This window comes from Ochlerotatus camptorhynchus, unplaced genomic scaffold, assembly GCF_037179485.1.
Source record: "Ochlerotatus camptorhynchus isolate MF236.1 unplaced genomic scaffold, CSIRO-AGI_Acam_v1.1 ptg000141l, whole genome shotgun sequence".
Taxonomy (NCBI): Eukaryota; Metazoa; Arthropoda; class Insecta; order Diptera; family Culicidae; genus Ochlerotatus; species Ochlerotatus camptorhynchus.
Genome location: NW_027040631.1, coordinates 3673708 through 3690773, shown reverse-complemented (window position 1 = coordinate 3690773; position 17066 = coordinate 3673708). Strand labels below are relative to the sequence as shown.

The following is a 17066-nucleotide window of genomic DNA, read 5'->3' as shown; positions in this document are numbered from 1 at the left end:
CATTCGGGTGTAAAGTAAAAATCGTGAAACTCAATCTCACCACAGTTTGTTGAGATTTGCAGCTGCTGAGTTTTGTTAGCTTGATATTCCGAGCTGCGATATCACAGCTTGCAAAATCAACCGCAATTGTTTGCTTGTCGATTTTTGTCTACGAAAATCAAGCGTGATCTTGGGCGTTGATGATATTTGATTTTTTGATATTTTCCCAACACTGCTGGTCACCCTGATTCCTGGAATTGCCGTGAAGTGAATGGAACTGCCCTTACGATACCTAAACTTCCCTTAAGACCTCTGGACTTCCGTGAATTTATTGGATCAGCTATGAAGTTTCTTTGGACTATCCTTAAGTATTTTAACTTCTCGAAGGTTCCCGCTATTTTCTTGAGGTTGATGGAACTGGCCCACTAATGTTATTGGAACTTCCCTGAAGTTCCCGAGATTCTCCTGATATTCATGCAACTGACCTGAAGTTTTCAGAACTTCCACAGAAAAGTTTTTGCAGTTTTACTGAAGTTAAATTAACTGCATTGAAGCTTATTGGTCTTCATTAAAGTATTTAACTTAACCGTAATATATTCTAGGGTCTTCAACTCAGTCTCCAAACTGTCTTTGAGTTCAGATTATTTGAACTACTGGATCAACCAGGGCTTGCACGATGTCCTCAGCATCGATATATGTTCAATTAGATACATACTGGATATGCGCTCCATCCACGATTCATTTTCATGTATTTTGGATGTTCTAGGTTCTCCAAACTATCCGAGAGTTCAGAACACATGATCTACTAGATCGAACCACGACTGGCATAATGTCTTTAGCAACGAAACATGTCCGAACGGTGATGAAGAATTCCCGGCATTTTCCCGATCGTTACTCTGATTCCTGGAATTGCCCTGAAGTGAATCGAATTGCCCTTACGATATCAAAACTTCCCTTAACACCTCTGGACTTCCGTGAATTTCTTGGATCAGCTGTGAAGTTTCTTTGAACTATCCTTAAGTATATTAAACTTCTCGAAGGTTCCCGCTATTGTCTTGAGGTTGATGGAACTGGCCCACTAATGTTATTGGAACTTTCCTGAAGTTCCCGAAATGTTCCTGATACTCATGGAACTGTCCCAAAGTTCACTGATAAGTTTTTGCAGTTTCACTGAAGTTAAATTAACTGCACTGGAACTTATTGGTCTTCATTAAAGTGAGTTTTTGACTGTTCTGAAGCTATCGGAACTTACCCTTAAAGATCTATAACCCTATAACTCACGATGAACATTCCTCCTTTCAAACATGACTTGACTATCGCTTGTTTCGTTCGTCAAGTACTTCAGTTCATTTCATTTGAAGCAACGACTTGTTTCGATTGACGCAGTGAATGACTCGAAAACTGCTTCCTTCGTTTTACCCTTCTTACAAAGAAGGGTATAGATATCACTTGAAAACCGACTATCGATCCGAGGCCCGGAGGGCCGAGTGTCATATACCATTCGACTCAGCTCGACGAGATCGGAACATGTCTGTGTGTGTGTGTGTGTGTGTGTGTGTGTGTATGTGTGTATGTGTGTATGTGTGTATGTGTGTGTGTATGTAACGAAATGAATGCGCTCACGTTTCTCAGCAACCGCTCAACCGATTTGGACAAACTCGGCGCCAAATGATAGGTCTTGGGGTCCCATTGAACGCTATTGAACGGTTTTGGAATCGGTGAACCGGTTCCGGAGATATGGCCGGAATAAGATCCGGTGAATATGGGCCTTCACGCTGGATTTAACGGAAAACGTATTAAAACCATCATGCGACACATCAAATTACTACAGAATTCAAAAATAAGATCAATGCAAGTCGTGTTAAGTGTTCCAGACCACATTGGACACACTTGGACATGTTCCGGGTACCCCGAGGAAATTGCTTGAATATGAATTGAATTAAAACCCATTAAATCACATTATAATACGATGATAAGGTGATTGGTAGCCTCACCAAATAGACTACACCCAGATATATTCCGGGTACCCCCAGGCAGTGGCGTAGCGTCACTGGATGATACGGGGGTGGGGGACTTGGTCACTGATAATGACAATAAAATAAATAAACTTGAATAAGTAAGAAGGGTCTGATCACACCATAGGTGGATAAATTCGGGTTTTTTTTCATTTTCACTTCAATTCGGGCTCATTCGACTTGTCACGCATCGCGTCGTCAAGCATAAAAATATAGTATCCGCACAATATCGGTTGCCGGTGACAATTGGTTTTCGGAAGTGTCAAATACCCTAAGACATGGTTATTTTAGGAACGGGAACAAAGCGTAGATATCAAAAATCGATATACGACGCTATGTTGGAATCCTATATGGCGGCCATCAGGATTCAGAAACTGTCAAATACCCTACAATTAGGGTATTTTCGGAACGGGACGACGCGTAGAAGCCAAAAGCCAATATTCGACGCCATGATGGTGGCCATCGGGTTTCGGAAAAAGTGTCAAATACCCTACAATATGGTTATTCTCGGAACGAGGACAACGTGTAGATGCTGAAAATCTGTATCAGATACCATTTTGGAATCCAATATGGCGGCCATCAGGATTCAGAAAGCGTCAAATACCCTACAATATGGATATTTTTGGAACGGGGACAACGTGTAGATGCCGAAAATCGATATCCGATGCCATTTTGGAATCCAATATAACGGCCAGCAGGTTTCATAAAATGTGTCAAAATACCCTAATATCAGGGTATTTTTCGGAACGGGGACCTTTTTGATGCCCACGACGCGTAGATGCTGAAAATCGATATTCGATGCCATTTGACACTACTTCTGGAATCGGAATCCACCATCATGAATTTAAAGATGGCGTCGGACATCGATTTGTGGCTTCTAGATGTCACCCCTATTCCAAAAAAACCCACATTGATCGGTATTTGACAGTATTTCACAGTTTCTCTGAACCAAAGCCGTCATCTTGGATTTAAAGACTGTGTGACATCAATTTTCGGCATCTACGTCTCATCCCCATTCTGAAAATAACCATATTTTAGGGTATTTGACACTTTTCCGCAAATCGGAAGTCCCAGTCTTGGATTTCAAAATGGCGTCGGATATCGATTTCCGGCCTCTAGACGCCATCCCGATTCCAAAAACGCCATCTCTCGTGGAGACAGGTGATCAGTGACGCAAAGCGATCCAGCTGGATGGATTTCCTGGATTCAATCGACGAATCCCAATCGTCGAGCGACTTGTGGAATCGCGTCAACGCTCTGAGTGGCAAGCGGCGGTCTACTCCACCTACTATCCAAGCTCATGGCACCACGATCTCAGAACCGAAGGACATCGCTGACAATTTAGGGAACTATTTTGCCGGCCTGTCCGCTGTCAGTGGCTACGACAGCGATTTCGTCCAGCGCGTCAAACCTTCCACAAGCAGCATTCGTGACCTGCGAATTCCACCCGATGTCCCTTCCCTCCAGATCAACGATGCTCTTACCTTCCGGGAGCTTCAGTTTGCCCTCGGCAGCAGTACAGGATACCCGGTGTTAAAAAACCTCTCCCTCGACGAAAAAACGAAGCTACTCGGCCTCTTCAACGACCTATGGCTCACTGACTCGTATCCGGACCTCTGGAAACAAAGCCTGATAGTGCCCATTCCGAAGAACGCGGCGAGTGGAGAAGCCTCCTCTTTTAGGCCGATTACGCTCACTTGCTGCTGTGCTATGCATCTTCCCAATGCAATAAATTAGCAGAACACTATTCACAATTCATGTTACAAATATTAACGTCACTACTCATTTCATTTTGAACCATAAGCAAACCGAAATGCAACGGAGAGAGTTAGGTCAGGAAAAAATGTGTGGTACGATTGCATGAATGCGAACGACCCAAACACTTGTCTTGCTGACTCTAACATTTTTCCTACGCCGGTACATAGCAGAGGTCTCGTGTATGCGGACCCAGTAAGGAAACGAAAAGTGTCAAATAGCAAAACATTATCGATGGGTGCGTAGAATGTAAAATAACCAAAATGTTCAATGTTTGTCAACACCTTCCCAGGCGTCTCGTTCTTTCTAGTTTTAACTCACTAGTTTAAGGAAAATGCAATGTAAGAACTTTGTAAACTCTGAAGCCGTTTCGGCTATATAAACCCTGTAAGTTGAATGAAATAAAGGCTTTTTTCGACAAGCATCGACAAGGAACGAATGTGCTCTATTACTAGATACCACATACCCAACTTATCCAAACCAATGCGCCCTGGTGCTACCACTGGTCACCAGCAACCGCAGTTTGGTTGAATTGGTCTAGGAAGTCCCCTAGCCAAATCCTTGCACGACGCAAGTCCCCGTCGGTTATTTTCTCCTAGTCACAACGTGTGCATAAGTTTAGTGAACGCGAGTGAAAGTATGTGAAAACTGACAGTGTTGAAAACGTAAGTAATGTATAGTGTGGTAAATCGTCGAATTAGGCAGTTCCTGGAGTCTAACAGTCTCCTTGACGAACGGCAGCATGCATTCCGGCAAGGACATGGCTCCTCCACTTACTTTGCAGCCCTCGGGAATGTACCCAAGGAAGCCCAGGACAACGGTCACCATGCGGAGTTAGTATCCCTTGATATTTCTAAGGCGTTCAACAGGACGTGGACGCCTGGCGTCATCAGGCAGCTCATCGGCTGGGGCCTGAAAGGCCACATCACGCACTTTGTACGGAATGTCCTCCTTTATCGTACCTTCCAGGTGACTGTCGGCAACACTCGATCGGATCCGCTCCCCGAGGAAACTGGAGTGCCCCAGGGATCCGTCATAGCTGTTACGCTATTCCTGGTGGCAATGAACGGGGGGTTCAGCCGACTGCCCAAGAACGTGCACGTAATCGTCTATGCCGATGACATACTCATCGTCGTAACGGGACGAACGATTAAACGGACCAGGAATATTGCCCAAGCAGCTGTCTCCGCCGTCTGCAGGTGGGCGCTTTCTGTTGGTTTCCATCGGCCATCTGATTCGGGGACCACCGATCACCATCCAGGACCATCCATTTCCGCTTAAGAAAACAGTACGTGTTCTGGGGGTAGTTCTGGACCAGCACTTCAGATCGGTGAAAGAAAACTGTCGTAGCCGCATCAACATCGTCAGGACAATCTCCCGCCCGCACCGCTCCATTAACCGCGAGATCCGCCTTCGTGTCGCCCGGGCTGTTATCGACAGTCGACTTTTCTACGGCATTGAAATTACCTGCTTAGCCACCGAGAAGCTGAACCGCATCCTCGCTCCGGTATACAATACCTACGTACGCATCGTATCCGGCCTTCTACCTTCCACGCCTGCAGACGCTGCTTGTGCGGAAATCGGAGTCCTCCCTTTCCGCTATCGATCTGCTGCAGCTACTGCTACGAAAGCCGCTGCCCTCGCTGCTAAGACATCCGGGAATGATAGGGTCTTTCTCCTCAACGAGGGGAACAGAGCCCTCCGCACTGCAGCCAACCCCCGGTGGCTAGGGTCCACTGGCATGGAGAGAAAAGTTGGCGATCTAACGTTATCAAAATAGAAAAGCGGATTAAGAGAGGATTCCACGCCGGAGATAACTCTGTAGCGTTGAGGCGTTCAGTTGCAGAACTTCTTGGGTCGGTCTATCCGGGGCACGTTCATCGCTTTACAGACGGATCGCGATAACGGGCTGGAGTGGGACTCGGAGTGGCAGGACCAAACTCCGCAACAAGTCAAAGTCTACCGGAGGAGTGTTCCGTTCTTTCCGCAGAAGCCGCTGCTATTCTTGATGCAGCCATCACTCCTGCAGGTCAACCGATCCTTGTGCTAACGGACTCACACAGCGTCATCCAGGCGCTGGAAGCCTAAGCCCCGAGCCACCCCTGGATACAAGCCATTACACGATATGCCCCGCCCTCAACCGTTTTACGTGGATTCCTGGAAATGAGGCTGGTCCCCGCTTCACCTGGAACGTACCACTCCTAGACGTCAAGCGTTGGATCGCGAATATTATCATGGAAGCCTGGCAGGAGGAATGGTTTCAGTCGCGGACCACTTTCCTGAGAAAGATCAAAGAAACCGTACGACCCTGGCTAGACAGCCACAAGTACAAGGACCAACGGATCATTTCAAGACTCCGGACCGGCCATGCGAGGATTTCCCACAATTTTGGTGGGACACCCTTCCACAAGGTTTGTCAAATCTGCAGCATCCCTGCCTCGGTGGAACACGTGCTGTGTGTCTGCCCAGAGTTTCAGGAGCTACGCGAACAACACCGACTCCCACAGAACATCAGGGAGCTACTTGGCAACGACCCCTCGACGCTGGCTGCGCTTATTGCTTTCTTGAAGGACCCCCAACTGTACAACCAAATCTAGCACTCTCGTCGTTGGCTGCGCTGTCCGTGTTCTTCCACCTTCCTATTTTCCTGCCGTCGGGGTATCTCTGCCGGACTGGGGCACTGTATCTTACGGTGGAGCTCTACCTTGTTCGCGCATCCATTCCTCACCACAGTCCCGATGTAACTCCCATTTTACATTAAGTTTTTTTTTTTTAATGTTGTCTCAGAGCCAGCTTTACGTTACGTTAATGTTAGACTGAAACGTTTCGTTAGAGGCAGGCCCTAAGCCTGACCTTCTACTATCAAATGTGATGAACTAGCCTACGGCTAAAAATCACAAAAATAAAGAAAACAAAAATATTGTAGTCAAACGGTCGTCGACCATCACTTCTAGCTTATTACGTGCTCCCCAACGCTAATTTCTGACTTTAAAGTTAAGTGCTTCGTGAAAAGTCCTTCCACGATGACTTTCAGGTTCTCTAAGCACATTTCAGCGGGCATGACTTGACATCTGATCTTCGTCATCACGACACGGTGTGCGTCGTTGGCAGCGGCGTCTTGACCCAGCTCCAGTTGACAGTTTGAGTTGATCTGCTTTATCTCTCGTTTATGTGCTTGGAACATTCCTCTACGTTCCTCTCTGTCTGCTTCTGTTCTTGCTCACGTGTTCTGGCTCTGAGACAACTAGCGCGGAGGGTGCTAATTGCCTCGTTGCAGCAGTAAGCTGGAGGCCGTCTGTTATTTAGCTCCAGTTTCCTCAGCATGTACTGCCACAGGATTCCGTTGGCCGATGCCATATCGGATTGCCTAATGGTCACTATGGGTATATCCTTCACAAACTCTCCAATTAATGATTTTCACCAACAACGGACTGTAGTCCGCATAAAGTGACGTCGATAATGGATTGCCGGCCATCTCTGCGAAAAGTGCTGGCGGTGCCTTTATTGAACAGCCTAATTTCCAGCTTCGCCAGAGTTTCCAGCAGAATGTGCCCTCTTACGTTGGTACATCTGTTTCCTCACTCCACTGTCTAAGCATTGAAGTCTCCTCCTGTGACTACCGGTCTTCGTCCGATCAGCTCTTCGGTAAGTCCAACCAGCGTCTCGTGGAACTGCTCCATCGTCTATCGGGTGCGTAGCAACTGCATATGAATATTCCGTTAATTTTGGCGATCACGAAACCTTCTTCTTGAATGGGGTATCTGCCCATAACTTGTATTGCAGCCATCCTAGCTCTATCCGCCACCTAGTTACCTTTATCGGGAGGGACTCGATACAGCTGTGCAGTGTCGCAATAATTGAAGTTTATTTGAGTTACCGCTGTTATTGTTGCGACAAAACAATTAGGTGTCATTTGGATCGAAATGCTTGAGAAGTCATGCTTAAAAGCCAAAAAGTTCAGCTAAATCTTCAGGCTGGCAAAATCGGGAAAAAAGCTGACAAAATTGGGGGTCGACAAAATCGGGAAAGATCTGTATTCGTGTATCAATTACATTTTACTCCATGTATATAAAATTGCGTAGTTTCTCGTGAAATATCTGGTTGACCTTGAAGATCCTATGACATGTTCTCCGGGGAGAGTTACTGAACCAAGATGATGGTAGACTATCACCTATTGTAGCAAGGCGCCTGCTCATAGCAATGGACTGTTCCTACTAGAGGAAATGATCAAGATTTGATTTTAAGATATAGTGACTTGAAAATAAATAAACTTCCCCATAGCTTTAAACGTTCATGATGTTCTTAAAACTACCCAGACATTTTTGGAACGAAAAATAACTAACAATATTTTTCCCGAAATATCTAGAATATACATCTAAACATAAATAGATTAAAGCTAGTTTTATAGCTATAATTGGAAGGACTGTTCTGATAGCAACTATTCCCATTTACCCCTTCAATATTTTGAAATTGTATTGAAAGATATATAAAACATAAAATAAATATAAAATTTGCATCAAAGAAAAATTATTATCATAGAGCTGCAAAAATTTCCCAATTATTCAATAACATCCCTTCATCTGAACCCACCGTGAGCACATCGGTGATTCCCATCAGCTCATCAATCGAGGGAAGAAACAAAAAAAAACACACATCATCAACTCATCTGCACGTGGTACGCACGCGAGAAAACTAGGTTACTCGTGCCCTTAACCAGATGGCACGTGTTATTCAACGCCCGCGAGAAAGGGAAGGAGAGACAGGAAGAAATACGGTGATGGGTCAATCGTCGAATGGCCCATGCATGTATGTCGTTAACATTTAATTTCCAAACGCTTACCTTCTTTCGCTTCCACCGCTAGAATCTCCTTGTTGGTGTCCAACCGGGCCAACAGTGTCATGAGGTTGGACAATCCGGACCACGGGTCGTGTCCGGTGGAAGCACTGTTTACAAAATAAAAAATAAAATAAGAAAAGGTGAGAATGTGGGTGGGTGGATGTCGGCAAGAACCAGTACACTTACCCTATTTTGTAGTCTGTGCAGAAGGGCGGTGGATTCCACGTGCCGGTGTGATAAAGCATCCAGTCGCACCACACCTGTGGTGTTATTATTTTAAAATGTGGGAAGAGAGACAGAAAGAAATGGAGAAATCGGTGTAAGAAAGAAACGTGAATCAACAAAAAACAAAAATTAGGAAGAAGGTTCAAAGCAATGGAAAACCTTTCATTTCTCGTCGATGACCATGTGTAAACAAACAAGGTCACCTGGTGCGGTGGTACGAGAAAAGACCAGTGGATAACACAGTCTATGGACAAGTTGTTGCTGTTGAATGAATGGGAGGTAGTTTCGACACGAACTCGTCAAGAGAAGACACATTCCATTGCGGGATGGGAGAGGTTTTAAGCACCAGTAGCAGCAGCAGCAGCAGCAGCAGTAGCTAGTAGCAAAAAGCATCCCCATAGCCATAAGACATACTGGACAAGTAGAAAGTGGAGGATTGCTTCTGTGTCTTTCGCTTCCTCGATCGCGCGCGCCACATTTTCACCGAACTGTCCAAAGTCGGATTCGGATTGTAAAAAGGCCTCCGGCTGGCTCCCGGCCGGAGACTCAAAAGAATTGAAATTGATTGCCACCTTAACAGCAGTAGCAGCAGCAGCAGCATCCATCCAATCGAACAAACGACGAAAAGGAGGAAGCCCGCAGTTGAGTTGAGCAGCAACAACAATAACAAAAAAAAAAAAACACAACTTTCCTCCCCATAGACGATCACCTCTAGCGACCCGCGCGCACTCGCTCTACAAAAAGAGTCCAAACAGAGATTTGAAGATTACAATAATTATGTTCGAAAATCGGCTGCTTTCAATAGACGACGATGACGACAACGACGTAAACCTACTTAGTGAGACGAGCTTATTTTCGGTGTGCAAATGCTGAACAGATGGACGACGAGACGACGTCGTTCCCTACCGGAATGTCACGTCCATGTACTGTATAGATTCAGGGGTGTATCATTATCTGGGAATATGGCTGGAAAGTGATTGACCTTTGCCTGATTGCCGGTGGTGTAGGGCCTTGGACGATCGATGGATGACTGGGAGTGGCTTGTGCAGATGCAGGAGGGCTCGATGGCGGTTTGATTAATCAGGAAAGGGATCTTTGATCCCTGCTGTGGTGGAAAGTGAAACGTATGGCTTGGGGTCAATGAACGAGTTGTGCGAAATGTGTTCGAGGAACTGGGTAGGTGGAAATTGTGGGCTTGAAATATTTCAATTCCAATCAAATATGTGTATAGCAGATCGCATCCAATAACATCTTTGAAGATTTTTCCAAATATTAACGGGATTCATAAGATTATCTGAAATCCAATCAGCATTCTAAATATTTCTGTCGTGATTTTCCGGAACTCAGTCAGATTTCTGCGGTACAAACCCAGCATTTTTTTGCAAATACTTTAATTATCTTAAAGATAAATCGTCCAGCTCACACTTTTTTAGGGGTAAGAGGTGGGACCATCATCATCATTAATTATAAAACATCCCGTCAGGATTCTATAGAATCTCATTCCGAGATCTCTGGATTCTTTTTCAGTGCTGCGGGTTGCAATGCAAGTTCACCTTTTCTCAACCCTATGCATTTTGCTGAAGTCTGCCCTACTTCAGAGTGGTTTTACAATCTTTCGAGTACTCTTACCAACTTCATGTAAACTTCAGAGAGGTTTCGGCATACTGCAGACATTTTAATTTCAGGCCTATTCTGCGTAGTGTGAGATATTAGGTAACTTGCTGTCCTGATGAAGTAACATGATCTTTGAAGATCACTAGATTAAACTTGATGTTCGCAAAATTAACAAAGATCTCAAAAATTTGTGACGCTCGAAGAATTTCTCTGAAGATCATAAAACAACTCTGAAGTGCGTTGAACTTCTTTAGAGAATAAAATACTTCCTTGAAGATCACAGAACTACTCTGAAAGAGCTTTAAAGATTTCCTATGCAGTTTAGGTATGTTCTGATAAGTTCAAGGAAAGTTCTTTGATCTTAAAAGGGAGTTCTTTGAACTTCAAGCGAAGTTCTCTGAAGTTCAGGCGAAATTATCTGAACTTCAAGCGAAATTCTTTGACCTTCAGGCAACATTCTTTGAACGTCAGGCGAAATTCTCTGAGCTTCAGGCGAAATTCTCTGAACCTTAAGGAAAGTTCACAGAACATCCAACGAAAAGTTCACAGAACGCATAATTTCCGAACAAATGTTCATATAACTTCCGACGAAAAGTTAACAGAATTTCCCTGAAATTCAGAGTGCTTTTAAAAAATTCCTAAGGTTTACAGAACATCCCTGAAGTTCACAGAACTTCATCAAAATTCCCTGAAGTTTGCCTATTTTCAGAATAAAAGTCCCGAGAAGCTCACAGAACTTCATTTAAGTTCTCTGAAGTTCCGACGAGAAGTTTATAGAGCTCATGAGAGGTTATGATGTTCAGAAGATATTGATAGTAGGTACGTCCGACGAGAAGTTCACAAAACTTCAGAGGAGAAGTTCAACAAAACTTCAGAGAAGAAGTTCACAGAACTTCTGACAAGAAGTCCACAAGACTTCTGAGAAGTTCAGAGAACTGACAAGGAGAGGTTCAGAGAAATTTCGAGTAGAAGATTAGAGACCTTCCGACGAGAAGTTCAAAGACCTACCGAAAAGAAGTTCAAAGCTTCCAAAAAGAAATTCAACGAACATCCGAGGAGAAGCTCACAGAAGTTCCGGGAACATGCGACGAAAAATTCAGAGAACTTCCGATGAGATCTTCACAAAATTGTCTACGAGAAGTTCAGGGAACTTCCGAAGAGGAATTCATAGAATTTCCGATGAGAAATCCAAAGAGCTTCCGAGGAGAAGTACAGAAAAATTCCGAAGATAAATTCTTAGAACTACTGACAATAAATTCCAATAACATTTAACTAGAAGTTCACAGTACGTTCGACCATAATCAGAAGCGATCACGAATAGTCAACAGGATTCTTGGAAAGCATGAAACATGAAGTAGGATGTTGCGGAAAAGTCCTTTGTAGGATTTCATATTATTGCCGACACTTTCAATCACTTGCTGCTTCGAATAAGATGCGTATCATTTTACCGATTTTATTTGCTCCAGCCGATCGGATTGTCCAGGAAAATGACGAAGATGGTGAAAAGTAATGCACCCGTGGATGGACGTTCCGATTGGGACCAAGCCGTAACAAATTCTGGTAGCTGTGGTACATAAACAGAAAATTACATTATTTGCTGTTCGTGCATGTGTGTGTGTGAGAGCGATGAGAACAAATTTTATGATGACTACGTTCTTTTTGAAAATTCGAGATTTTTTCTAATACGCCAAAATCGGCGTATTAAAGTTATATCCGAGATTAAAATTGGGAATGGTGCTTAGCAAAATTGAGGATAATTCGAAATTGGCGTATTATCCTCGATTGAGTATACCGCTGTTGGAGTTCATGGAAGACCTCTTTCTGGTATCCCTATATAATTTGCTCCATAATTCTCTTGAAAATCTGCTGCAGGACACTCTTTCAATTCACTCTGCAATGCTCTTTAAATTACTAACAATTCTAGCAATATTATCTACGAATTATCCGACTATTTTACCTGAAAATTCAGTTGGAGTTGGAATTATTCTAACAATTCCTAATTAGTTCTGCTCAGAAATCTCATAAATTCTTTGAAATGCTCCTCAGAATTCCCTTGGAGCTCTCCTTTGAATGCTCTAAAAATTAATAATCGGAATGTCCTTGGAATAGTCCTCAAAATTCAACCCATTTTGAAAGTCTCCTAAACATTCACTTGCAGTTCTCCTCTCAAATTCCTTAGATTTCTTCTCAAATTATGTCTCGCATTCAAGTCAGAACTCTACTAGAATTATTTTCCGAATTTCAGGAATTATTCTCAAAGTTGATTGCTATCCATCTTTTAGCATAAACCCCCTAAATGATGTCCAAAAATGTATTTTCCTCCAAGATACATCAAGAAATAATCCTCAGATTTCCTTTGTAGTTCTACTTTGAATCGCCGTGGAGTTCCCCTTCGAATTCCTTAGGAATCAACTTCAGAGATTCCGGTAAATTTTCATCAAAATTTAATTTAAATCCAATTTTGGGTATACACTGGAGTCGCTTTTTACGCGGGTGATACGTCCCGCGTAAAAAAAACCGCGTAAATTCCGGAATCCGCGAAAAAAAAAGACCGTGTAAGAAAAAACCGCGTAAAAAGCGATATACCGCGTCAATTCTGAAATCCGCGTAAAAAAAACCAAAATCCGCGTAAAAAAAACCGCGTAAATTCCGGAATACGCCTAAAAAAAACCGCGTAAATTCCGAAATCCGCGTAATAAAAAACCGCGTAAAAAGCGACTCCAGTGTATTTTGAATTCTATTGAGTATCTCCATTGTAGCACGGAAACTAAGTCCGACAGCAGTGGGCTCTCTTCTCTCTTCTCTGTTTGTCTTGCTCAAGCCTAATAACCTCTGATTGTCCTCAACATGTCGCTGTATGAAGGGCCAAAAACGGATCGATAGGCAAAGTCGCCTATACGCATCTACGGAACAATGAAGAATCTCCTTCCAGCAACTTGATCAGCCAATTGGTCAAAAAGACAAGCCCCCAAATAGGAAGATGCCCAAATGAGTGGGGAGAAGAGCTCGCCCTTTATCCACGAAATGTTATCAACAGGGAGTTGGCATTCCCACTCACTCCGTCTAAATCGCTTCAATCGGGTGCCCTGTTCTATCAAGCATCTCCGACTACTTAACGACAAATGTCAGATTTAAAGTGTTCATTGTATACGATAAAGGGTGATACGGTCAAAATTTGGTCAATATCAACTTGACGTATTTCTTTCAATTTTGCATTTAAAAAACCTGAACACCCCTCATTTTGAAGGTGTGTGTGTGTAGAATGTTGCTCCTATTTTGATTTTGGAATTCACTCTTCAGTTGTCAAAATGCCGTCCAAGCAAGAAGAGCAGCGTATCAAAATTTTGCTCGCGCATCGCGAAAATCCGAGCTACTCGCACGCAAAGTTGGCAAAATCGCTAAAAGTTGCCAAATCAACCGTTACAAATGTAATTAAAGTGTTTGGGGAACGTTTGTCGACAGCCAGGAAGTCTGGATCGGGGGGAAATCGAAAACCGGAAGCCGCTGAGACGACAAAGAGAGTTGCCGATAGTTTCAAGCGAAACCCTAACCTCTCTCTCCGAGATGCCGCAAATAAGCTGGGTGTATCGTCTACAACCGTGCATCGAGCCAAAAAACGAGCAGGACTATCGACTTACAAGAAGGTAGTGACTCCAAATCGCGATGATAAACAAAATACGACGGCCAAAGCGCGATCCCGGAGGCTGTACACGACGATGCTGACGAAGTTTGACTGCGTGGTAATGGACGACGAAACCTACGTCAAAGCCGACTACAAGCAGCTTCCGGGACAGGAGTTTTATACGGCAAAAGGAAGGCGAAAGGTAGCAGATGTTTTCAAGCACATGAAACTGTCAAAGTTCGCAAAGAAATATCTGGTTTGGCAAGCCATCTGTACCTGTGGCTTAAAAAGCAGCATTTTCATAGCTTCCGGGACTGTCAACCAAGAAATTTACGTGAAAGAGTGTTTGAATAAACGTCTGCTGCCTTTCCTGAAGAAACACGGTTGTTCCGTACTGTTTTGGCCGGATTTGGCATCTTGCCATTACGGTAAAAAGGCCATGGAGTGGTACGCCGCCAACAACGTGCAGGTGGTTCCCAAGGACAAGAATCCTCCCAACACGCCAGAGCTCCGCCCAATTGAGAAATACTGGGCTATTGTCAAGCGGAACCTAAAGAAGACCAAAAAAACTGCTAAGGGCGAGCAGCAGTTCAAGGCAAACTGGCTTTCTGCGGCGAAGAAGGTGGACAAGGTGGCTGTATAAAATCTGATGGCAGGGGTCAAGCGTAAGGCCCGGCAATTCGGATTTGGAAAAGCGGAAGCCTAACTGAATATTTTTCCTGAATTTTATACTAATTGAACTTGAAAAAGAAATTTAATTTGATTTTTTAAATAAACGATTTCACCGATTTACACGCGTTTTCCCTTGACCAAATTTTGACCGTATCACCCTTTATATGATGGGATGAAAGTATAGAGTTGATAGTTTCGCTAGAGTACGGCAGTGTGACAATTGTATATAGAGAGGAGAAAGCGAACAAAGGTCAATTTTGAGGAAGGCACGAATCGGGTTAATCGTCTCCTTTACCAAACTCCCCTGTTGGGGAGGAGTGGTGAAGGGTGTTTCCCCCGCTACCACTGGCAAAAGAGATCATCGCCGATTTGCTCACGTACCTTCGATGTGCGGAAACAGTTCTATCGATTGTTTCACTCTCAAGTCGTCATGTCACGTAAGCGCATGGTGTAATTTTTGATCTTAGAAATTGTTCAACTTCCGACATGGTGAGTGTGTTTCCTACTCGGGACATCCCGGGAAATTTACCAAAAGTTTGAATTTCTCAGAAAACCATTTTAAGAAGTAGGGTTTTCGATCTTATTTCCGTCCTACCAAGCACAACCCGCGCTTTACCTCTCTTTTCTGAACGAGTTTAAACAATAAATGGAATATTTCTGTCGTACAGTTGGATTTGATAAAGAGCTACAAATTGTTGAGATATTGTTTAAAATCTAATACTGCTTCTTGATTCTAAATTAGTTCTACGAGTTTCAATTCCGTCCTAACGCATTGAAACGCCATTAGATTTTCTTCGTCCTACGGATAAACGTAGAAAATGGAGACTCACTAGGAGCGCTTCTTTTGTTTTGAGAACAATGAGTGTAAATATTCATACAATGCGCTCCAATAGGATTTATGTTGTAGCTAATGAACTAACGCATCGGAACAAACCTATTATTGATTTGTGCACGGTGAAATCATTGATATTATTTTCTGACCGATAGAACGGAAATGGGCGATTACGACTAAGTAGCGCTCTACCCTTTGCTTTGGTGAAAAATATAACAGTTTTCCCAGAAGAGTCATTAGTAATATCTAAGGAGGAAGTTTGCAGGAACGTCCAGAGGAAGTTTAAAGATCTGCTCAAGGAAATCGGAAGAATGCTCTAGGCGAAGTTCGTGGAATTGTCTAAGGTAAGTCAGAAGAAATTTCTGGGGGAGTTCAGGAAAAGGTTCCGAACACTTTTAGGCGAAGCCAAAAAGACTTATCAACTTCTGGGATAGTTAGAAACGATCAAATAGAAACTTCCAATGACATTTTAAGAAACTTGCTGAAGAAGTCGGATGAACCTCCCAGCGGAAGTCAAACAAGCTACCGTGGAAGGCAGAATGACTTCTGGGAGAAGTTTCCGATGAAATCAGATGATTATTTCTAGGAAAATTGGAAGCGACTTCTGGAAGAATTCGGTAATATCTTCTGGATAAAATAGTAAGACGTTGTATCCAAGGTTTGATTTGACGTAGGATTACATGCTCGGTACCAATATTTGGCGACTGTGTTAGGGAAACCACTTTTTCCCAACACGGAAACGCCTCGTTTTCTGATGAAAAAATTAGGCATTTTCGTGTACAAAACGCACGGAATTGTTGTTTCATTCAATAGATATTTTAATAAAACCAAAATTTATTGGTCATGTGGTATTCGGTCATTCCGAGAATTTTAATGTACCACTTCAATACTGTAACGCATTTGACCACAAACGTTTGGTTGCAGGGTACATTATCAAAGAGCTTTGGGGTTTATGTGACTGGCAGCAAGGCGAGCGAACGTTCAATTAAAATGAACTGTTAAGCAACAATAATTTATGGTGATCCGTGAAAAGGACCGTTTTGTCGTGATGCTGAGCTATTAGGGTGTTCAACACGGATGAGGTTGGCGAGCTGAGTGTTGTTTGGAACGAGGGTGACGCGCTTGGCATCTGTGAATCGAGGGCCCTTGAGGGCAGCCTTGATAGCTAGCTGCTTGCGGGGAGCCTTTCGTTGTGTACTGGAGAAAAATATACAAAGCCACGCACCGAAAGCACTGCTGCTGCTGATGATGACGACCGACCGGACACCACCACACACGGTGATTGAATAAGCACCGTTCGGCGAGACCGGATGGAATACGATTTTGAAATCTGTGTTAGGGAAAGCGCTGGTTGCAGGCAATCGGTGATCATTTTGATCACCATTGCAACAGTTGGAAATTTGTGTTATTTTCAATAGTGACCTATTGAAAATTGATCAAGTGTTCATTTTAGCAGACTCGTAGAAGAATTTCCAATCGATTGGCTTGCTCAGAATTAAAATCCATTCTCTATTG

General features: G+C 43.5%; 1 protein-coding gene across 3 annotated transcripts in view; it reads right to left on the bottom strand.

Annotated features, from left to right (window-relative positions):
* Positions 1–17066, bottom strand: part of Smg6 — a 279441-nt gene that overhangs the window by 78947 nt on the left and 183428 nt on the right. For all 3 annotated transcript variants that reach the window (XM_065221316.1, XM_065221318.1, XM_065221317.1), the window contains 2 exons: positions 8773–8846; positions 8590–8693 (listed from right to left, as the gene is read on the bottom strand). In XM_065221316.1, coding sequence (XP_065077388.1) covers positions 8590–8693; positions 8773–8846 — 178 coding nt within the window. The remainder of the gene's footprint in view (positions 1–8589; positions 8694–8772; positions 8847–17066) is intronic.